A 20,897-nucleotide genomic window follows, 5' to 3' on the forward strand; every position below is an offset into this window, starting at 1 on the left:
TCAACATCAGAACATGTGAGTTATTTTTTTTTTCTTACCACATTCACAACACTTCTTTTTTCCAGTAGTATTCGAAATAAATTAGCTGTAATCTTGTTATCATGGACACCTTGTTCAAGGCCACGATTATCATCTTGCATGAGTCTTCGATCCATGATAACTTCAATCTGGCCTAACAAACAAACAAAAAAACCAAACAAACTGGCCAGGGTTATTAAATACAAACATCCACTGAGGATCACATAAGTATAGGCATGGTCCGACGTAAGTCGAGGAGACCAATCTCTACAACCCACAGTACCAAGGGCTTTCTCTCAAAGCAGCTAGTATAAATGCAAAAAAATAGGATTGTATTTATGTTCTTCATTAATGTCTAGTAAAATGTGAAAAGAAATTTAAAAATCAGACAGATTAAAATTCAAGTGAAATTTTTTTTTTTTTTTAATTTTTTTTTCAACTTTTTTTAAAATTTATTTTTGGGACAGAGAGACACAGAGCATGAACGGGGGAGGGGCAGAGAGAGAGGGAGACACAGAATCGGAAACAGGCTCCAGGCTCCGAGCCATCAGCCCAGACCCTGACGCGGGGCTCGAACTCACGGACCGCGAGATAGTGACCTGGCTGAAGTCGGACCTTAACCAACTGCGCCACCCAGGCGCCCCAAAATTCAAGTGAAATTTAAAAAGAATTAATCTGAAGAGTAAATTATGGCCTCTAAAATTTTTAACGGCAGCATTTGGAATTTAAAAAATGTTTATGAGGTTCACAGAAAATATATATCCACAGAGAATATTAAGACAAATACAGATGCATAGAATCTAAAAAGAATTTGAAATACACTTTAACTTACTTGATAAGGTGGCAATTCTCTGAAGAAATGCCAGAATTTGGAGACACCCACCATGTACCCCCTCCTTCCCTCCCTGGTATTATGTTAGTGGCATCAACTGTCCTCTCTCCTCTAGCTCAATAAGGGGTCTTATTTGGTTCCTTCATTTGCTGTGAAAGAATCCCACATCTCCTCTAGTTTAAGTTGTAAGATAATAGTTAGGTTATGAGTTGACAAACTAATATAAATCAATCAACCAATCAATCAAACCAAACCAAAACAACCAAAAAAGCTACCCAGAGCCATATTCATATGTTTATACTAAAAAAGACCTAGTCGTATACACTTAAAAAAATATAGGGGCGCCTGGGTGGCTCAGTCGGTTAAGCGTCCGACTTCAGCCAGGTCACGATCTCGCGGTCCGTGAGTTCGAGCCCCGCGTCGGGCTCTGGCCTGATGGCTCAGAGCCTGGAGCCTGTTTCCGATTCTGTGTCTCCCTGTCTCTCTGCCCCTCCCCCATTCATGCTCTGTCTCTGTCCCAAAAATAAATAAACGTTGAAAAAAAAAATATATATATATATATTCATCCATCCACTCATTCGTATTTGTTACAGTATTAAATGACTGTTCAGCATAAAAGAGCAATATGTAAGCTATTTTAAAAACTATTATTCTGACCTAGTCAAACCAACTCTGTTTAGTTTCTTTCTTCTGAGTTTAGGTATCTAGTACATAAAACTGCCAGTGATGGTTAGAATTCTCGTCATTACTACCTCCATATGTATTGTAGGACACAAAGATCTAGAACTTGCTCCTCAGGCAATGGGGCAATCTAGGGTTTGACCATTTCATACCCAAATTAGTACATCAATCTCCTGGCAATTTCTCTCTTCTCCCTGTCTCCAAATGTTAGTCTACACAGTATGTGGCACTTAGTAAATCTCCTGGACTGTTCTCAAATTGTTTTTATGTATGCAGGCATTCAAACCCCAGGGTGCTGGGGGTCTCTAGCAGGAGCAGAGGAGCCTTATCTCTCAGCTCGTCTTTATCAGGAAAGTGGGATAACGATTTAGTCCATGACTGTTCCAGTCCTAATGTCTAGTTCCCTACTGAAGGGCCCAACTTTGAGAACTTAAGGCAAGGTTTAAAATGGGTGGTTCAAGAGTCACAGCTGGCAAAAAGATGTTTTATGTTTTGATTTTTAAACAAGCTAAGTCAACATTTACAGATTGGACAGCTTCACATAAAATCCCAGACTTCTGGGTTGCTCAAACACAGAAAAAATTGGCAACAAGGGGCCCCATTCCCCATGGAGATGATGGCCTGCCACCGAGCAGTGGCTGCCCCACTGTGCACGGAGAATGGTGGGCTCCAGTGTGCTGAAGCCCCACTGCTCCCCACTACATCCCTGATGGGAGGCCATTATTATTTTTATAAAGGTAGTAATGTCTTTATGGCATAATCTCATGATTCTGTGTAATGAAAGCCACAAAGAAAAATTAGAAGTAGTATGTTTTTGTGTGTGCATGGACATACAGAATGTATGCATATGCCTAATATAAAAAGTGGGTTTGTGACACAGGGTACACCAGGCACCTTCACTCCTTTATTATCTGCCTGGCTCCTAAGACATTTGTCTTAGCAAGTCTTAGTATGTAAGGAAGAGCAACTGACTACATGTAAAGGACAATTAAAAATATGTATTATAAGGGATATCAGCCTTCCAACAGAAGGTTCTATAAAAATTAATCTGTGTCTACTATTTTTTCTTTCCATCTTGTCTCTTTTACAGAATCCTTAAAGTTGTATCTGTCACTTCTTCATCCCCATATCTGTATCATTACAACTCCCTTTCTTTCTTCTTTCAGGTGGTAGTGTCCTAGAAGGATGTGATTCAGGGAAGGACCTAGGTATGGACTATAACCTCCTGCCTTGGGCACTTAGGCTAACTTGGAAATTTCCAACTCTTCTCCCTGCCTCCTTTCCTCCTTAACCTCTGGAGTCTGAGTTTCCACAGCCATTCAATTATGACAGTGACAGAGCCTTGTGCAAAGAACGAGCTATCAGGAGAGATAAACTATCTTTAAGAAACAATGGTTTCATGGAGTTTCAAGTCCCTCATTCTTCATCAGAAGATTAAAGATATACATTACGTTATTTTCACAAAACCCAAAATTAACTAATATTCTTGTTCTCAAGAGAAGGTGGCTGGTGTCTGAAGATAATAATTAATACATATGACCAACAGAAAAATTATACACTTGGAACTGAAAAAAAAAGAGCAAAAAAGAACCCAAACAATACGCACCACTTTTCAAACTTGAAACCCCTAAAGACTGAGCGGAAAGTAAGGTCAAGCGATGCTTGGCATCCTGGATATAGGCCATTGTTGTCATTGGGTAGACATTTGCTTGAAGAGGTAATTTGCTCATTGTCATTCTAGGCTGAATCTATAAGACCAAACAGTTCACTTTAAAAAAAAAGAAATCAAGTGATATTTACGTATGTGATTTAAAAAATTAGTACTGACTATGGATGAGTTTTCTTCCAAAGAGAAAAAAGCATAGCTTCCTTTCTTGTTCAAAGACAGAACTAAATTGAAAATTAAAACAGTCTTCAAAACAATATTAAAAAAAAAAAAATCACAAGGATCTTAGAAAACAACCCTGAAGTGAGAAAGGTAGAACTTATCCTGGTTTTAAAAATAGGCATTCCTATTTAAATTCATAATAAAAATCTTTAACAAAAGTCTTCTAGCTTTCCAGTATTTGCATAAAACAAATTATAAAGGTATTAAGTATTCATTTCTCATCTAAATCTAACATACCGCTTTGGTAATGAATGCTAAACATAATAGCTCTCTATCCCCTTTCAAGAAATATCTCTTAAAATTCTTGAATCAGTTTTAATAAATACCACAGATCCCCTCATCACATCCTCTAACATATTACATTAAAATAATCAAATTCATATTTATATTTAAAAACTATTCAGTGCTTACTCTTCCTGTTTCGTTTCGATGTAGATAGTTCTCAATTTTTCTTGGTCTAGTATCTGAATGCATGAAATACATTATTTTATTTTTTGACTGAAAATGCACTAAGCCGGGTGGGGTCAAGGAGACTCACTCAAACCACACAGGGACTCAGTTATCAGGTGTATCTTATTCATACCATAAAAATGACATCTCTACTGTTAAACTCACGAAAGTCTGACATGACAATCGAGAAAAAAAGAAGTACAAAGTTAACATAATAGTTAACACATACTGAGTGCCAATTAACACCAGGCACACTACTGGGTATCTCACAAATAACATCTCTAATCTTTACAGAAACCCTGTAGTGTGTCCTTCACTTACTGGTTGTACTGAATGGTGTCCCCCCAGACCCATGTCCATCCAGAACCTGGGAACGTGATTTTATTTTGCAATGAGATCTCTACAGATATAATCAAGTTATCCTGGATTAGGGTGGGCTCTAATCCAATGACTGGCGTCCTTCGAAGAGGGAAATTGGGACACACAGGGACACATACAGAGATACAAAGAGAACATCATAGCTACTCTGTGACAGCAGAGGCAGAGATTGGAGGGATGTGTCTATAAACCAATGGTGCCCAGGATGGCCTGACGCCACCAGAAGCTAGAATAGTCAAGGAGGCATACTTCCCCAGAGCCTTTGGAGGGAGTGTGGCCCTAAGGACACCTTGATTTTGGACTTGTGGTGTCTAGAACTGTGAGAGAGTAAATTTCTGTTGTTTTAATCCACCCAATTTGTGGTCATCTGTATCACAGGCCTAGGAAATTAATATACTTGTAGAGAAACAACTGTAAAAGTTGGAGGAAAAAAAAAAAAGGATAGCTTGAAAGAATTCTCCATTTCTCCTGTGTAATCCTGATCTTCACATTCAAATTAACTTGTATTCTCATAAAAAGGACATTTAATCTGTCAGAACTCTGGGGCTGTCACTCTCACTCCCTACCTGTGGGTCTAGATTTCTAGTTTTGCCCAAGTACAATTCTTTCTGAGGCCTAAAAAACGTTTTTGTTTTTTTTTGAAGTCTGTTTTTTTAATAGGCCTATTTTAAAAGCAGAAATATTTAGGTTATAAATTTAGAAATATTTTCCCATGTATTCAAATGCTTGATCCTTGAAAAGAAAATTCACATTTTTATTCACTTGTACTATTTTTTTTTTCATTCATGTAGACACCCACACATACAAATAATTGCTTCTGTAAGATTTTAAGAAGAGTTTCTTTTGTATACAAGGAAAATGAATCACCATAAAGTCGGGGATTCGTTTGAAAACCAAACAGCTGTGGTGGAATTAACATGTAAATTCAAAGTGTATAATGTAATTTTTATGCTTTGAAAAAGGTTTAAATTTAACCTTTGCAGGAAATTGTAGAAGAGAAAATTATCACAATCCCTTTCACTCATTCCAGTTGAAAATCAGACAAAGTAAAAGCATTTGTTGTGAAATTATTTCTATTCATAGCCAGAAATTTCTAAAATGCTAATGTCTCAAAAACATGCTAATGTTTTTAATAGTATTATTTCAAAGATACATTGTCACACACATACACTCTGAATACAGAAATATAGGTAACAATCAAAAGAGCCCAATTAAATTAGAGAGCTGACAATCTGAAAAGATTTTTAGTTAATCTTCTCATTACTATTTCAAACTATTTTGTGAACATTTCGATTAAATACATACCTACTCACATTTCTCAATAGATACATGTTTGTATTTGTGTGTCCATGTACACGTATGCGTGTGTATTAAGGTGAACATATATACATTATGGATAAAAAGAGAGGAAGAGTTCTCATGAAATTTAAAAGAGATCATTAATACATTATACATTTAAAAGTATACATGTATTTGGTGTGCCTGTATGGCTCAGTTGGTTAAGTGTCTGACTGTTGATTTTGACTCGGGTCATGATCTCACGGTTCATGAGTTTGAGCCCCGCGTCAGGCTCAGTGCTGACAGTGTGAAGCCTATTTGGGATTCTTTCTCTCCCTGCCACTCTCTCTCTCCTCTCTCTTGAAATAAATAAATAAACCTAAATTTTTTTTTAACGTTCACTTATTTTTTTGGGACAGAGAGAGACAGAGCATGAACGGGGGAGGGGCAGAGAGAGAGGGAGACATAGAATCAGAAACAGGCTCTAGGCTCTGAGCCATCAGCCCAGAGCCCGACGCGGGGCTCGAACTCCTGGACCGCGAGATCGTGACCTGGCTGAAGTCGGACGCTTAACCCACTGCGCCACCCAGGCGCCCCCTAAATTTTTTTTTAAAGTATATATGTAATAAGTTAAATATGCACAGACCATTTCCTTATGAGGGGAAAAATACACACTTCTTCAACCCCTGATTATGCTTCCTTTCTATTAGACAAATTTATATACATTTTGGCATCAAGGGAATTAACATGCAAATGGTCACCAAATCTTCCTTTGAGAAAATACACCCTTCCAATCGGATGTTCTACAAACCAATCCCTCAAATATTTGTTTTAACTTTGGAAATATGATTGAATAAGGAACGTAGAGTACCTGTTAAAATTCAGTTTTATTTTGAAAATAATTTTTAAACTTAAGCATTTTTGAAGTACCCAAAATCAATTGGCCTATTACCATATATAAAAGTTACACACTAACATAGCCATTACTTACAGATTTTAAAGGAAAATTACCTGGTATCCATTCAGGTCAGTATAAAATCTGTTTTGGCTGTTGATGCTAGAAGAAATTCTCATTGCAATCTCACGGTTATGTTCTTTTCGGATGTCCACAATATTGGAAACTTCCACAGACTGTCCATCTATTCCTAAATTTAAAAGAATATGTACCTTAATAGAAGTTTATTGCTCCACTTCTCTTTTTAAAAAGAAAAAAAAAAACATTTTTAACTTATACTTTGAGAAAGAGACAGAGACAGAGAGAGACAGAGAGAGAGAGAGAGAGAGCCAGCAGGGGTGAGGAAGAGAGAAAGGGAAAGAAACAGAACCCCAAGCAGGCTCTATGTTGTCAGCGTAGAGCCCAACACAGGGCTCAAACTCACAAAATGTGAGATTATGACCTGAGTCAAAGTCAAGAGGTAGATGTTTAACCAACTGAGTCACCAAGGTACCCTAATTGCTCTGCTTTTCTTAAATATGCTGTATAGAACTCCTTGCAAAGTTACACACTTTTTCCTCTTTTCTGTTCTTATTATCTTTACCATCTTTCATGCTAAATGTGTTGCCATTCACCTTTCCCCACCCCCCCCCGCCCCGTTTTTTTTTTTTTTTTTTTAATTGTCAGATGGTAGAAAACAATCACTCCAGGGCACATGTTAACTCAACAGAAGGACGAAGAGGCTGGGATGAGATAAATGCAGATGAAATGTAACATGCAAATGATTCTCCAAAGAGTTCTGCAGGGGAAAGAGGACATTAAACGAGTAAAGGTCAGCTCTGCTACAGGCCAGTCCACCTGTCATCTGCACCGCCATTCCCCAACAGAGCCATGCAAGCCTTTTTCTTCACCATTCACCTTACACACTGGAAATTAGAAGCAGAAATTTACACTCTGTTGGTTCAAGAGACAGTCTATTATTGCCCATGATCTATAATCTAGGAAAAGAGACAAGAGATCCAAGGAGATGATTTATGGCTGAAAGTGATATTACCATATTAGTATTTGTGGAGTATAATCTGGAGAGCTCCCCAGAAGTTAAATCAATTTTAATTGAGTTTGGTATCTCTTAGGACCCCTTGTTATGGAGTGATTCATTTTGCCCTTTGCTATATAAAGCAGAGGACAGCTTGAAAAAGTCCCAGATGTATCAAGCATTTATTTTCTTGGATAAGCCTAAACTGTTCACTAATTTCTATCTGTCATGCTACCCTAACTATACCTACTTGCCCTTAGTGAAGCACTGGGTCTATTTTAGAGATGGAGAGGTGAGTTACAAAGAGATCCAACACTTCATACAGACTGAGTATGTAGAGGAGATACAGGATCTTCTGAGAAAGACAGCTATCAGGAAAAGCAAGCAATCAAAAGAAGAAAGGTTGGTCCTATCCTATTTCATACAGTGTAACGTTTTTAAGGTTCCAAGAATCCTGGACATTTACCTGCAGTTTTAATTATTCCCCACCCCTGCCTACTCCTCACACACAATCTCCCATGGTGTGCTAATAACCAGTACACTCCTTAAACAAAGAGGGCTGTGTAAGGAAAAATGGCGCACAGAAGAAGGGAGCAAGGAGGACTTTTGCTGGGAGCTGAAAAGAATCCCCCGGGCTCAGTGAAGGTACAAGCAAACAGTTAAAGAAAGGAAGTTTGAATCTGTGGGATTTGTGGAAAAGAATGTAAATGCAGGCAGCCCAGGCACTAAAGGTTTATGTGAGAAGTACACTGGAAACTGGAAAACGTAAATAATAATACAGTGACAATACTGAATGGGCTGAAGTGCCCCCACGCCCTGCCCCCATCAACAGAATTTTCAGAATTCTCATAGAAGTTCTTTTCTGGTAGATGTCACTCTTGCAACTCAACGACCTCAGTCACAGATGCTTTCAGCTCCTTACTCCGTTCATAAGGCGGTGATGAACAGTAGGACCTCCATGAGTGAGGGAAGGAGGTAGCCTTTTCCCCTTCTGCCATAGTCTGAACCACTAACCTCTTCCCAGTTAGAAAGATACACATATCTTTCCTTCCAAGAATTATGAGAAGAACCTGCCAATATAGCTAGCTGATCCAAACAGCTTCACTAGTATTGGGAAGTTAAAAGAAAAACAAAAAAATCACATACATTGATGATAGAACTTCTCTGAAGTAGGAAATGCATTACTTTATTCTTAAGCCCAAGCGGGGCTCAATCCATGAATTGTGAGGTCATGATATGAGCCGAAATCAAGAGTCAGATGCCTAACTGACTGAGCCACCCAGATGCCCCGGAAATGTATTACTTTCTAAGCAAACTTTCCTTTTAGTAGGTTTACATTAAAGAACATTTTTCAAAACCAGTGAAATGTACATGGAATTTTAACAGATAAGCTTCTACAAATGAACCAAAGATGGCCAAAACACAAAATGCAACACGAGGGATGAAGTCCCCCATGCAGCATTGGGGAGAACACCAAAGGACAAGTAAACTCTAATCTACTGGAAGCACTCATAGGATTTTCAGCATTGCGTTATGCTTTCTCCTGTGTAGACTGATATTCTCTCAGGGGTCAACAGACTACATGAAATGAAAGAAAATCTTAACAAAGAAGAGTGTCATTAATTTCAAGTCATTTATCTCTGGAAAACATATACAAAAAACATGCTTCAAGAAAAAAAAATTAATAATTTCATATTACCTCTAGCAATAATAAATTATTTCTGTTGAGAAAATCATCTTTCTCAAGCTCAGTATTATGCTCAGATCCTGTTGTGGCAACAACTGCTTAAAGATCCTTTAAAAGGAGCCTCGATGTCCATTCACACTTCAGCAAGACATTAATTTAAATTCTGCACCAGGACAGAATAAGATCAAACTTAATATACTTATTATGAATAAAGCAAATAAATTTTGTAATGGTAATAAAAACAAGAGGTATCCCTGAGTTACCAATGAGAATGTATTACTTTTTAAAGAAGAATCTGTGTGAGAGAGATAACTTATCCTATCCTGTGTCGAGAGCTCCCTAAGGTGTGCCATTCCCAAAGAAGCTCACGGGATTGAGGGGAGAACTCTCTGGAAGGCACAGGTATAAACCCAGTGGTTTCAGTGGTCTGCACAATCTTTGCAGTATGTGGCAGCAAAAGGTACTTTTACCAAAGTGGTTCCACCTGCGCATGGCCAGGAATTTCTAAGCCCCTCTGGGTTTTCTTCAATCCTGGGAATGAAAACAGCCCCTATTTAACAAGGGTAGTCCAAAGGGGTGGGGCTGGGGGATGCCATTCCCAGGTTTTGACAAAAAGAAGGAAGTACCTCCTTGCTGCTAACACCTTACACTCTGCCCCCTGGAAAGAGAGAATGGAGACTGTTTATCTTTCTTAACACAGGTAATGCCAGGTAAGAATAGAGCAAGTTGGGGCACCTGGTTGGCTCAGTTTGTTAAGCATCCTGCTTAGGCTCAGGTCATGATCTCATGGTTTGAGTTCGAGCCCAGCGTCAGACTCACTGCTGTCAGCGCAGAGCCCACTTTGGATCCTCCGTCTCCCTCACTTTTTGCCCCTCCCCACACTTATGTGCACATACATGCTCTTTCTCTCTCTCAAAAACAATAAACAAACAAAAAGAACAGAGCAAGTCCACGGGCGGAAAGCTGTAGTAGAGAGGCCGAAAGAGTCTTTCAGGACCCTGAAGTTTTTTTTCTTTTTTCCCCTCCCTAGTGCCTGTGACCTTCTTACAGATTGTTTTACACACCATCTTTGCATTCCAGGTGTTAACGACATCTTGGGAATGTAGCAGATGCAGAATCACCATTAAATAGAATTTGTTAAGATGTGATAGGCAGTCCCTCATCATGTAGAAATCAGCTGACATAGGAGGAAAGCAAACTATGCCATGGACAGAGTTTAGCCAGAAAGATAAGGGAATAAGTACTTTAATTTTGAGCAAACACATGCACGTTACAATGTAAACTCCTGAAGCACAGAGACTATGTCTTCTTTATCTTTATGCTCCCAGGTACACAGTAAGTGTTGCTGAGTGAAGGATAACAGCCATGTACAAGAACCAGCCAACAATGACCGAATGCTTACTAAGTACCATATACTTTACATGTGATAACTCATTCAATCCTGACCCTAAGCCTACTTGGAAATTCCTTGCTCCTGATCACAAGGTGGACAGAAGCGGCACTAAGCCTCTCAGCCACCATGTCTCACTGGCAAACTCACCACTGGACAAAGTTGAAGTTGCTTTGGGACCAGATTAGAGCAGCTTTGCTCTGACTCTAAGTAGAAAGGAGACCTCCAGATTATTTTTTAAGACGGGGAGAGGGTACTGACCTGGGATCTGATATCCTGCAAGTGCCACCTGAGTAAAATAAATTAGTAACAGAATAATTAATACAAATAAAATAAAAAATAATGAAAATAGGGTGACAGGCTTGCCAGAATATAAAACTTCTTTAAAACCATCTAAAATCTTTTGTTAAATGTCACAGTCACTTTAGAGGCCAATAAAGTAACACATATGAATTAAAGACACTATGATCTCACTTATCTACCTAAGATAACACTAACGACAAGCCCAAGTGCATTCACTGTGCACTGCTGCCAATGGCAAAATCCTCGGAAAATACACTGTATGTTCATCAACAGGCAAATGAACAACAAAACCGGAACAATCATGTTAGGGAATGTTCTGTAGCAAACAGAAAGAATGAGGTGGCTCTCTGCCCTAGTATAGAAAGATCTGATGCAGAAAGTGAATGCTGCACTTGTACACTGCGATGAACTTCATGCTAAGAACAGACACAGTATTATCTTTCTACAGGTGGGCAAATGTATGTGTGTGTGCTTGTATGCATGCATATGAGAGAGAGAGACAGAGAGCGTGTGCGCATGCACAGGTATCTGGATTACCTCTTGAGTAGAGGATACAGGCCACACAAGATTCCAGAAATATTTCACCTGATACACTATAATGTGTGAAATTTTTGTGAAAAGAGTACGCGTATACATTACTTGTATACATAGAATTTTAAGCATTTTTATTTGTTTTAAATGTTTATTTATTTTTGAAAGACATATAAAATAAAAATAATACAAAATAATAGAGATAGAGGACAAGCAGAGGAGGGGCAGAGAAAGAGGGAGATACAGAATCCAAAGCAGGTTGCAGGCTCCAAGCCAGCACAGAGCAAGACTTGGGGCTTGAACTCATGAACTATGAGATCATGACCTGAGCCAAAATCAGACGCTTAACCGACTAAGTCACCCAGGTGCCCCTTAAGCATTTTTAAAAGATGATTATTTTCTAAGAAGGGAGGGAAAAAGATGAAACTGAGTAGGCAAGGGGTCAAAGTAGGGAGGCATCACCTTTTGATTTTGTTGCTAAGCACCAGTCTTGACAAAACTGAGAAGGGTACTCCTTCCTGTGTGGACAGAAACACTGAAAGGCACCTCTGACACATCCTTTGTGGGTGAAAGAGGTAGAAGGAAATGTTGCGGGGGTGGGGGGTGGAGGGGGTAAGTGACTGAGAAATGCAGATGGTGAGCCTGGGGCCGTGGCACCAGCAACTGATGGCCTTTGGAGAATTCTAGGCCTAATTGTCTCACACAGTTTCCTCTCTTCACCATCAGATCAGTACAAAACCTATCTGGACAGGTGAAATTAACGTTGACCTGCAAAACGTCGGAGTTGGTCCAATCCTCTCCACCAACCCAATCACCTTATTCTAGCAGTTTTGAAATGGAAAGTGTACCTTTCCAAGGCGTATACCTTAGAAATCGGACATCACTCACCATACTCCAGTGGTTATAGGAGTAGAAGGGAGCAGCCTGGGAGAAAGGGCAAAACAGAACCTGTCTCACACTTGGCAAAAATTCGGTATCTTCTTAGTGATGCTGAATGTGTGATTAGGACAAGTCCTTACAACAAGATGGAATAATAATGACCCACACCCATCTAAGAAAATGAAAAGTAAAGATGAGAACCCAGGAGAGGTATTTAACTGAATTTGACATAGATATGAAATCATACAAAGTAAATCCTCAAAAAATGCATCTAAGTTTCAAAGAAGGTCTTCAGTGAGTATCCTTAAAATATAGATTCTTGGGCACAAATGCAACCTTGATATCAAATTGCTGCCCTCATTCCTTTTTCTTGAATCCGTGTCTGAGCAGAGGGGGTGACTGAGTTGTCACTTCATAGCCAAAGTAGGACAATGGTAACAATAATCACAGCTAACAAAAAAAGCTGCCATGAAAAACCAGGGCGTATTTCCCCTCCAATTTTGGGATTATTTAGTATCTTTTTTGCTATATTTAAATCATCAAAAATATAAAAATACCTTTCCCATTATGTATTTACTTTTGTGACATTGTTTTTGTGAACTTATCCAACTTAACCAGGAGCTGACGCTCATGGTTATTAACACACACTGCTTAGTTCAAAACATAAACTTTAATGACAAGTCTTGCAACAATGATAAATTCAGTAGGTCAATATGGAGATGCTGTTTTCTAAAAAGTAAATATTATCATTTTTAAAACCCGTACTCACATTTGAAAGTACCAAGAATAAAAATGGTAATAACTCCCACAACTGGATGACCTTTTTCTCCATGTTGACTTATTCAACTTACCAGCCATTGTGAGATCTAATTTATCCTCTGAGGTACTTGCTGATTTCCAGGTCTGTAAATGTTCACATTGATTATTTCTCCACAAGTGAAAATTTTAACATCTGCTTTCATGAATATAAATTTGAGTAAATTCCATTCCAAGTCTTGAATTTAAGAAAATGGTGACGCACTACTTTGTTTTATTTCTAAAGCACTATATAAATAACTACTACTACTACTTATTGATCAACTTATTATGCGCTTGGTACTAGTCTACATATTTTATGCTTTTCATTGCAGAAATTCTCACAATGACACAAAAGTAAATGTATAACAGGAAATGTATATAGCATTTTGATTCCATGGATTGCAAATTTTGGTTAAAAATGACACCAATTAACTACAATATACTTGAAGACCTAATGACAGAAAGAATACACAATAAAACTGGAAGCTTTTTTTTTTTTTTTCCCTAACACACACTGATTTTAAGAAATGACAGATTTTTTTTTTTTTTTTTGAAGCTCTGTCTTGGAGGGAACACAACATCTACATCAGTAACATTTTTTAGAATCCCAAACAGGCAAGCTCTAACTAAAGCCCTTCCATAGGAGGTGAATAAAACAGCTCACAACACTGAAGCTTTCCTATTCCGTTCCCCATGATCCACACTTGGCCTGGTCTAGGACAAGTGAGGGAAGAATGCTGGAATAATCACAATGATCCGTTTGAATATCCTCCACACTGACAGCCACTCTGAACTTGCCTACTTTCTGTTCTCCTCGACTTGCTCCTTTCCAAGGCTCCATTAGTCAGGAAGCCTAGATTCTGTACACTCTCATTTCTCAAGCTGATCTTGCCGTTGAGGCAAGAGGTTCTTCCTTGTTTTTGTTTTTGTCTTTAAAACTACATTTTCACCATCCCTTCTCCCAACTTACCAAAAAAGAAGCAATAGCATAGCTCTCACTCACCCTAACTCCAGTGGGCACTGGACAGAGACAACGTGAAATACTGGTGTCTGGTTGAACTTCAATGGCTGAGTAACAAATATTTTTCCAAAACACGTGACTTTCAATTGTTTGCTTTCAACAAAATTGAAGGGGTATCTAATCAAGTTGCCAGGCAGATCATTAAAAATAATCAACTGAGGGGCGCCTGGGTGGCGCAGTCGGTTGAGCGTCCGACTTCAGCCAGGTCACGATCTCGCGGTCCGGGAGTTCGAGCCCCGCGTCAGGCTCTGGGCTGATGGCTCAGAGCCTGGAGCCTGTTTCTGATTCTGTGTCTCCCTCTCTCTCTGCCCCTCCCCCGTTCATGCTCTGTCTCTCTCTGTCCCAAAAATAAATAAACATTGAAAAAAAAAATAATCAACTGAAACTCATGTTTGACATAGACCACTCTGTGATTTATGGAATCTAACTCATAAAGAGTTCAAAGGACTGAATGGCATTCCTATAATAAGATTCCTTCTATTGCCACCTACTTATTTATGGTAGTAACATCATTCCTTTGCCCTACACTTATAAAAATAAAAATTAGTAAAAAAAACGATGCTGAAACCTATCTCATTCTGGCAATACGTAACATTCACCAATGGACACATGAATATATGGGGATACAAAATGTATAATTTATCTCACTGAAAGGCTTCCATTAAAGTTCATGAAATAAATGACAAAATTGGTAATATATAGAGATTGTTTTTGGTCAACTGTATACTATTAATAATTTTTACAACTCAATGCACATCATATTTAATACTTTTAGGATAACAGAAATTTTAAATTTAAATATAGAGACACATATATACATACATATTTCTTTTATAAGAGTAACGAAAGGTTAACCAATAACAAGACTCAAGCATAAGAATATTACTTTAAGCTAAATTTCTGTGAGGAAGTAGAATAGAAATATGAGTTCAAGGAGAAAATAAGGATGTGAATTTTGACTTTAAAAGATGGCCTTGGGGAGCCTGGGTGGCTCCGCTGGTTAAGTCTTGACTTCAGCTCAGGCCATGATCTCACCATCATGAAATCAAGCCTCATGTAGGGCTCTGTGCTGAGGGTAGAGCCTGCTTAAGATTCTCTCTCTCTCTCTTTCCCTTTCCCCTGCTTGTGCTCTGTCTCTCTCTCAAATAAAAAACTTAAAAAAAAAGATCTTATTCAGGCCTTTTTAAAAATGCATGATTTGGTATCAAATTGCTACTCACTGGATATGTTTATTTTTAAATGTCAATAATGATTATATTCCAGGAAAAACATCCTTTGCAATTTTTTAAATGTATAAAGAAAAACTAGATATCAGTTTAAATATATGTAATACAGAGATTTTCAAAAAAAAATTTCTTAATGTTTATTTTTTTGAGACAGAGAGAGACAGAGTATGAATGGGGGAGGAGCAGAGAGAGAGGGAGACACAGAATCTGAAGCAGGCTTCAGGCTCTGAGCTGTCAACACAGAGCCGGATGTGGGGCTTGAACCCACGAACAATGAGATCATGATCTGAGCCAAAGTCAGGTGCTTAACCTACTGAGCCACCCAGGTGCCCCAAGATTTTCAAATTCTTACAGGAACAAGGGTGTCTGATTGATACAATCCCACCTCACACTTTGTAATGTTCTTTTACTCCTTTCTGCCTATTTAAGTGACATTTCTCCAAGATCTGGCATCTCAACAACTCGCTTTATCAATTCTTCCCCAACACCCCCAATCCTCAATGGCTACTCTCTGTTGTAACACTTACGCCTTTACTCATCTGGCCTGCACATCCTCTTCAGGAGATAGAATACTTAGTAGGTGCCAGGCTTTATGTATATTAACTCAGTTAATCCTCCAACACTCTCATGAGGTAGACTCTATTATTGCTACCATTTTCAAGATGCCAAAACCAAGGACTGTAAAAACCTGCACAAGGTGAAACAGCTGGTAAGCAGCAGAACTGGGATGGGAGCTGGAAATGACACACAGGTGTGTTGACTCTGGAGTCTGAGCTCTTAACCATCACACCTCTCCTACGTTTCCCATCGCCACACCCTTGATCTGAGTTTAGTACGACACATATTTGTGGGGGATGATGCTTCCCTGCTAAGAAGCTATGGCTTCAACACAGCAGCTGCTGTCAAACAGCCCCCAAGATAACCTCTGAGTTCTGAATTTGTGTAACCAGAATGTGCTTATAGTCCCTTAAAATAACCTTCTCTTTCATGCCTGTAGGGAATAATCAGATTCGACACATAGCTACTTATTTCAATTTTTAAAAGTTCCAATTAACAGAAAAAAAATCTTTAGCAGTCAATTGCACATTATGGTATTCCAGAAATGTTTTAATTACCTAAGTCTGCCTAGCCATAACTTACTTAATGCTTTTTACTCTTAAATCAAACTAAATATGGAACATAGTCCTGGGGAAAAAAATATGAGAGATTGATTGCAAACCATTTTAATATCCTCATGAATCTTTTTATGGAAATAAAAACAACTTCAGTGAAGCTCTGAGACCTTGTTTACAAGTAGGAGGACTCCAGGGATAGGAGGCCCAGATTCAAACATCCTTAGAAGATGAATTTAGGAGCAGGTAGTTATGAACAAGAGAGACTTTATGTGATCCAAGTTTTGTGAAGACTCCTTAATAGTTACACCTACTTGACCATGTCGTCTTTCTATAATTTAAGAAATTGAGTGCATGAGAAATTGAAGGACGAACTCAAGGTCACCCTAGTTGGCTTAAAGGTACAAGTAAAGATTCAGATCTCTAATTCCCAAGGTGATTCTCTTATGTGTTTAACTAGATGAAGTTCACTTTGACTCTCTAAAAGTCAAGGGTCATGTTATGACTCCATTTCGGCTATATATTCAAAACAGAAAAACTAAGCAACCTCTTTGCGATTGCTAAATGTGCCCAGGCAAGGAAATTATTCAGTCATTTCAGCCAAAGGAAAGCCTTTTCTTCCATACTTCTTGATGGCAGTTCATTACATTTTACCTCCAGGCTACTTGCTTTCTTTTAGTAAGATCCATTACATATAGTACTTTTATAATATGTTGGTGGAAAATAGGCCAGAGTATTGCATTTATGATATTTCTCCTAAGGGTTGAAACATGGTTTATACACATACTCACTCACTCACAACAAACACCTGCCTAGGAGAACATAGTCCCTGGGGGGGGGGGGGGGTTGAAGCTTGGAGGTATATATTGTAACAGATCTGGAACCTGAACGTTGTGCTAGTGAAAATGTACATGACACATTGGTAACCCATAGCAACCTAATTCTTCAAAGTAGCTGTTGATGTCAGAAAACTAGGGCACCAAAGTCTAATAATTACAGCTCTGAAGACAAATGAAGCCACAGCTATCAAATGTCACTTATTGATCATTATGCCACCGCAAGGTATGTGCTTATTGTGATGGCACAATATCAAATATAACATGAGGGGATACAGGGACTTCTGCTTGTATCACATTCTATCTTCCAATTCAAGATTAACAAAAAAAGCTAAAGTAGTCTATTTAGTAACACTTAAAGTTTCAATTGAATGGAAGATGATTACAGTACAAGAAAAATTAATCCTCACTTCTCCCACATTTTCCGCCAGAAAAATGTTATTTTCTACCAACTAAATAATCTTTGGGGGAAAAAAAAAAGGCTCCAAAAGGGCATTTCATTAAATTATGGGTGCTACCAAATGGATTTCTTACTTAACCTGATAAAAGGCAAAGCATTATGTTTCATCAGCAATCTCTCAAATCTCTCTGATCTTGTAGAGCTTTTAACGCTAGTGAGCACAAGATTTCCTCTAATTTATTATTTCTTGAACCTTTTTGAATGTAATGTCTGAACAATAATGAAAAGAAACACACTGTGTTTTTCGATAGTTTAAATGATGTTAAGAGAGAACTTTAAGCTGCACTGTACCTCCTACCATTTTCAGAACCTGGAGAGAACGCAAATAGAGAAACTAAAACTTAAATATAAAACCAAGAAAAGAAACAAAGTTGGTTGAACCCATGCCTTCCAACTCAGTTTGTTGTGAAATCAGTAATGACCACATGGTTTTTATAATTTGGAAGTGCTGTTTGATTTATTCCTCATTTTGTTTTCTCTTAAAGCTTAATTTGGGCCAAAAGTTACTTTGAGGAGAAAAGGGTCAAAGTGCAACTAAAACAGAGATTGAGGAATTTAAGGATATTTTATCAGGATTGCATTACTTTAGTTTTTTAAAAGAACATTTCAAATAAACCAAATTTGAAGGATTTAATACAAACAGACATTCAATAAAGATAGATAATTCATAATATCAACTCTTTGTTTCTTTACACTTATTGCTGAGAATAAAATCTTCTGCATAATTAATGGTTTAGTAACCTAACACAATTATAGTATCTAATCATAAAATATTAATAGTTTCTCTCCCCCAAACCCCATTTTTTTTTTTTCTGGCTCATAAATTTGGTACTAACAACAAACAGGCTCTATTCATTAATACTCATCCAAATAAACTACATCTGGTCAGTTTAATGGGGGCAAAATTAGCATATATCCAAAGATAGATTAATAAATTAAACTTGAAAGTAGGTATTTTTGTTATTTTAAGAAATATTAAACAAAAGCTGATCTACAAAAGCATGGAAACTGGCTGACGTTTTCTTTGCACGTATTTTGATCAATCACCCAGGCGCTGTGAGGCCAAAGTTCAAAACACCAAAGAACTTTCAAGTATTTCTTAGTATTGCTTTTTTGGTGTGGCATTACCAGACCCCTTTCAGGCACTCTGAACTCCCTGAGATCCAAACACCCTGAAGACTTCACATCTCTTCCTTAGGTTTCGATTAGTGATTTAATTAAAACCCAATGAACCAGGATGCCAACAACCCGACCCTTCACACAAAGGACAGACGACGTGGGTCAAGAAGGCCACTGAAAAAAGGCTCTCTCCACACCTAGGCTTATTTTTTTTCCAAGAAGGAGATTTGTTGAGAGAGGCTGAGATACGGACATTAGAAGGATGTATATTTTGGATGAAAGCCTTTCAGGTGAGCTGGTATCTTCATCTCCCACCAAGTACTTTCATGTTGGGAAAAAAAAATAAATAAATGCTCTGGGCTTGAGAGAGCAAAAAGAAAGATTGCTATGTCACTTCGAATAGTTACATACGCTGGTTTCAGGTTCAATCCAGGCAAGAACAGTAAAACTCATCTGGAAAAGCACTCTAAGTTAACTTCACATTATACCTAACGTATTTATCTGTCATTTCCCACAAACTTCTGAAGCTTTCTGCTCTCAAGCTACAAAAATCTAATACAAATGCTTCAGCCTGTTTATTCCACCCACTGTCACATCCAGAGGGAATCTGAGGTCTGTGTTCTTATTTTTTTAATTATTTTTTGTTATGTTAATATTCCAAGTGCCCAGTTGAGAAAAACTTCTGTTTCTTAACTGACTAATCAGAGAGCGGGCACTGTCACCTTGGAGGGCTGGGAATCAGCTAAATCTTGGTGGTTCCTGGTTCTGCTAAGGGGCTATATGAATCAGCCGCCACTGGGCATTTTGGACTACTCAGGAGGGAAGAAAGGAAGAGGAGAAAAGAAAGGGATTTAGGGTCTGATAAATACACGTTTGTTGGAATGAGTAAACAGACAAGTCAGAGCCTATTAATTTCCAAATCAACCACTGGGATATGATGGCAAACTAAGCTTATGGTCTCAGTAGTCAAAGAGGGCCCTTTAATTTACAGAAACCATCCTCTGTGATGAGATATAGATCCCCTGGACAACCTGCAAAAACTGTGAAGCTGCAGTGACGGTGACTGACTCAATTAAAGAAAAGCAAAAGCAATTAGGCAAATATACTTGATTGAGAAGTTGGAATTCTCTGGTGAGCTGCTTCAGCATTAACTCTGAGACACAGCTATCCCTAAGTATTAACTGATGAAAACCAATGCTGAACCACACTTGGTAAACAGGTCTGTGCCACAGTGGGTGCTATGTTGTACTCAAGGAAGACATTTTCCATTAAAAGCAACAGTTGTAAGCAAATCTAAACGCAGATAAGCAGATCTGTGTGATGATGCCATTTTCACCCATACAATGACACCTTTGGTCATAGTTGAAAGTGTAATTTTAGAGCTCTCAGAGATGTTGAACAATAGCTTATGCAAGAGTAGAGTTGCCCTTGGGGCACCTGGTGGCTCAGTTGGTTAAGCCTCTGACTTCAGCTCGGGTCATGATCTCATGGTTTGTGGGTTCAAGCCCTGTGTCAGGCTCTGTGCTGACAGTTGGAGCCTGGAGCCTGCTTCAGATTCTGTGTCTCCCTCTCCACCTCTCCCCTGCTCATGCTCATTCTCTCTCTCTCTCTCTCTCAAAAATAAATAAGCATTAAAAAAAATTGTTTTTAAGAGTAGAAAGGGATGGGGCAAAAAGACTGTGACTTACTAGAGAGCTGAGAAAACTCAATAAAAGATTACTTCAGAACTATGAACTTTCTTACAGGTAGCAAAGCGAACATTCCCTGAACAAAGTACCCTTTGCTTCCCCACATTACCTAAAAAGTAAACAGTGCGTGTCCATATATTTTATCATTAGCTTTAAAATGCTTTATTATTTACTGGTATAAAGACTCAGGGAGGGGTGCCTGGGCAGCTCAGTTGGTTAAGCATCTGACTTCTTCTGCTCAGGTCATGATCTCACTGTTCCTGAGTTCGAGCCCCACGTCAGGCTCTGGGCTGACAGCTCAGAGCCTGGAGCCTGCTTCAGATTCTGTGTCTCCTCTCTCTCTGCCTGTCCT

The 20,897-nt window shown here is 38.5% G+C and overlaps 1 protein-coding gene across 1 annotated transcript in view; it reads right to left on the bottom strand.

Annotated features, from left to right (window-relative positions):
- MAN2A1 (mannosidase alpha class 2A member 1) overlaps nt 1-20,897 on the bottom strand; it is a 168,683-nt gene that overhangs the window by 23,786 nt on the left and 124,000 nt on the right. Inside the window, exons 17-19 of the mRNA XM_040446993.1 lie at nt 6,537-6,670; nt 3,138-3,279; nt 39-172 (exon numbers count right to left, since the gene is read on the bottom strand). Coding sequence (XP_040302927.1) covers nt 39-172; nt 3,138-3,279; nt 6,537-6,670 — 410 coding nt within the window. The remainder of the gene's footprint in view (nt 1-38; nt 173-3,137; nt 3,280-6,536; nt 6,671-20,897) is intronic.

This window comes from Herpailurus yagouaroundi, unplaced genomic scaffold (genome assembly GCF_014898765.1).
Source record: "Herpailurus yagouaroundi ecotype Mexico unplaced genomic scaffold, PumYag 29, whole genome shotgun sequence".
In the NCBI taxonomy this organism is placed as follows: Eukaryota; Metazoa; Chordata; class Mammalia; order Carnivora; family Felidae; genus Herpailurus; species Herpailurus yagouaroundi.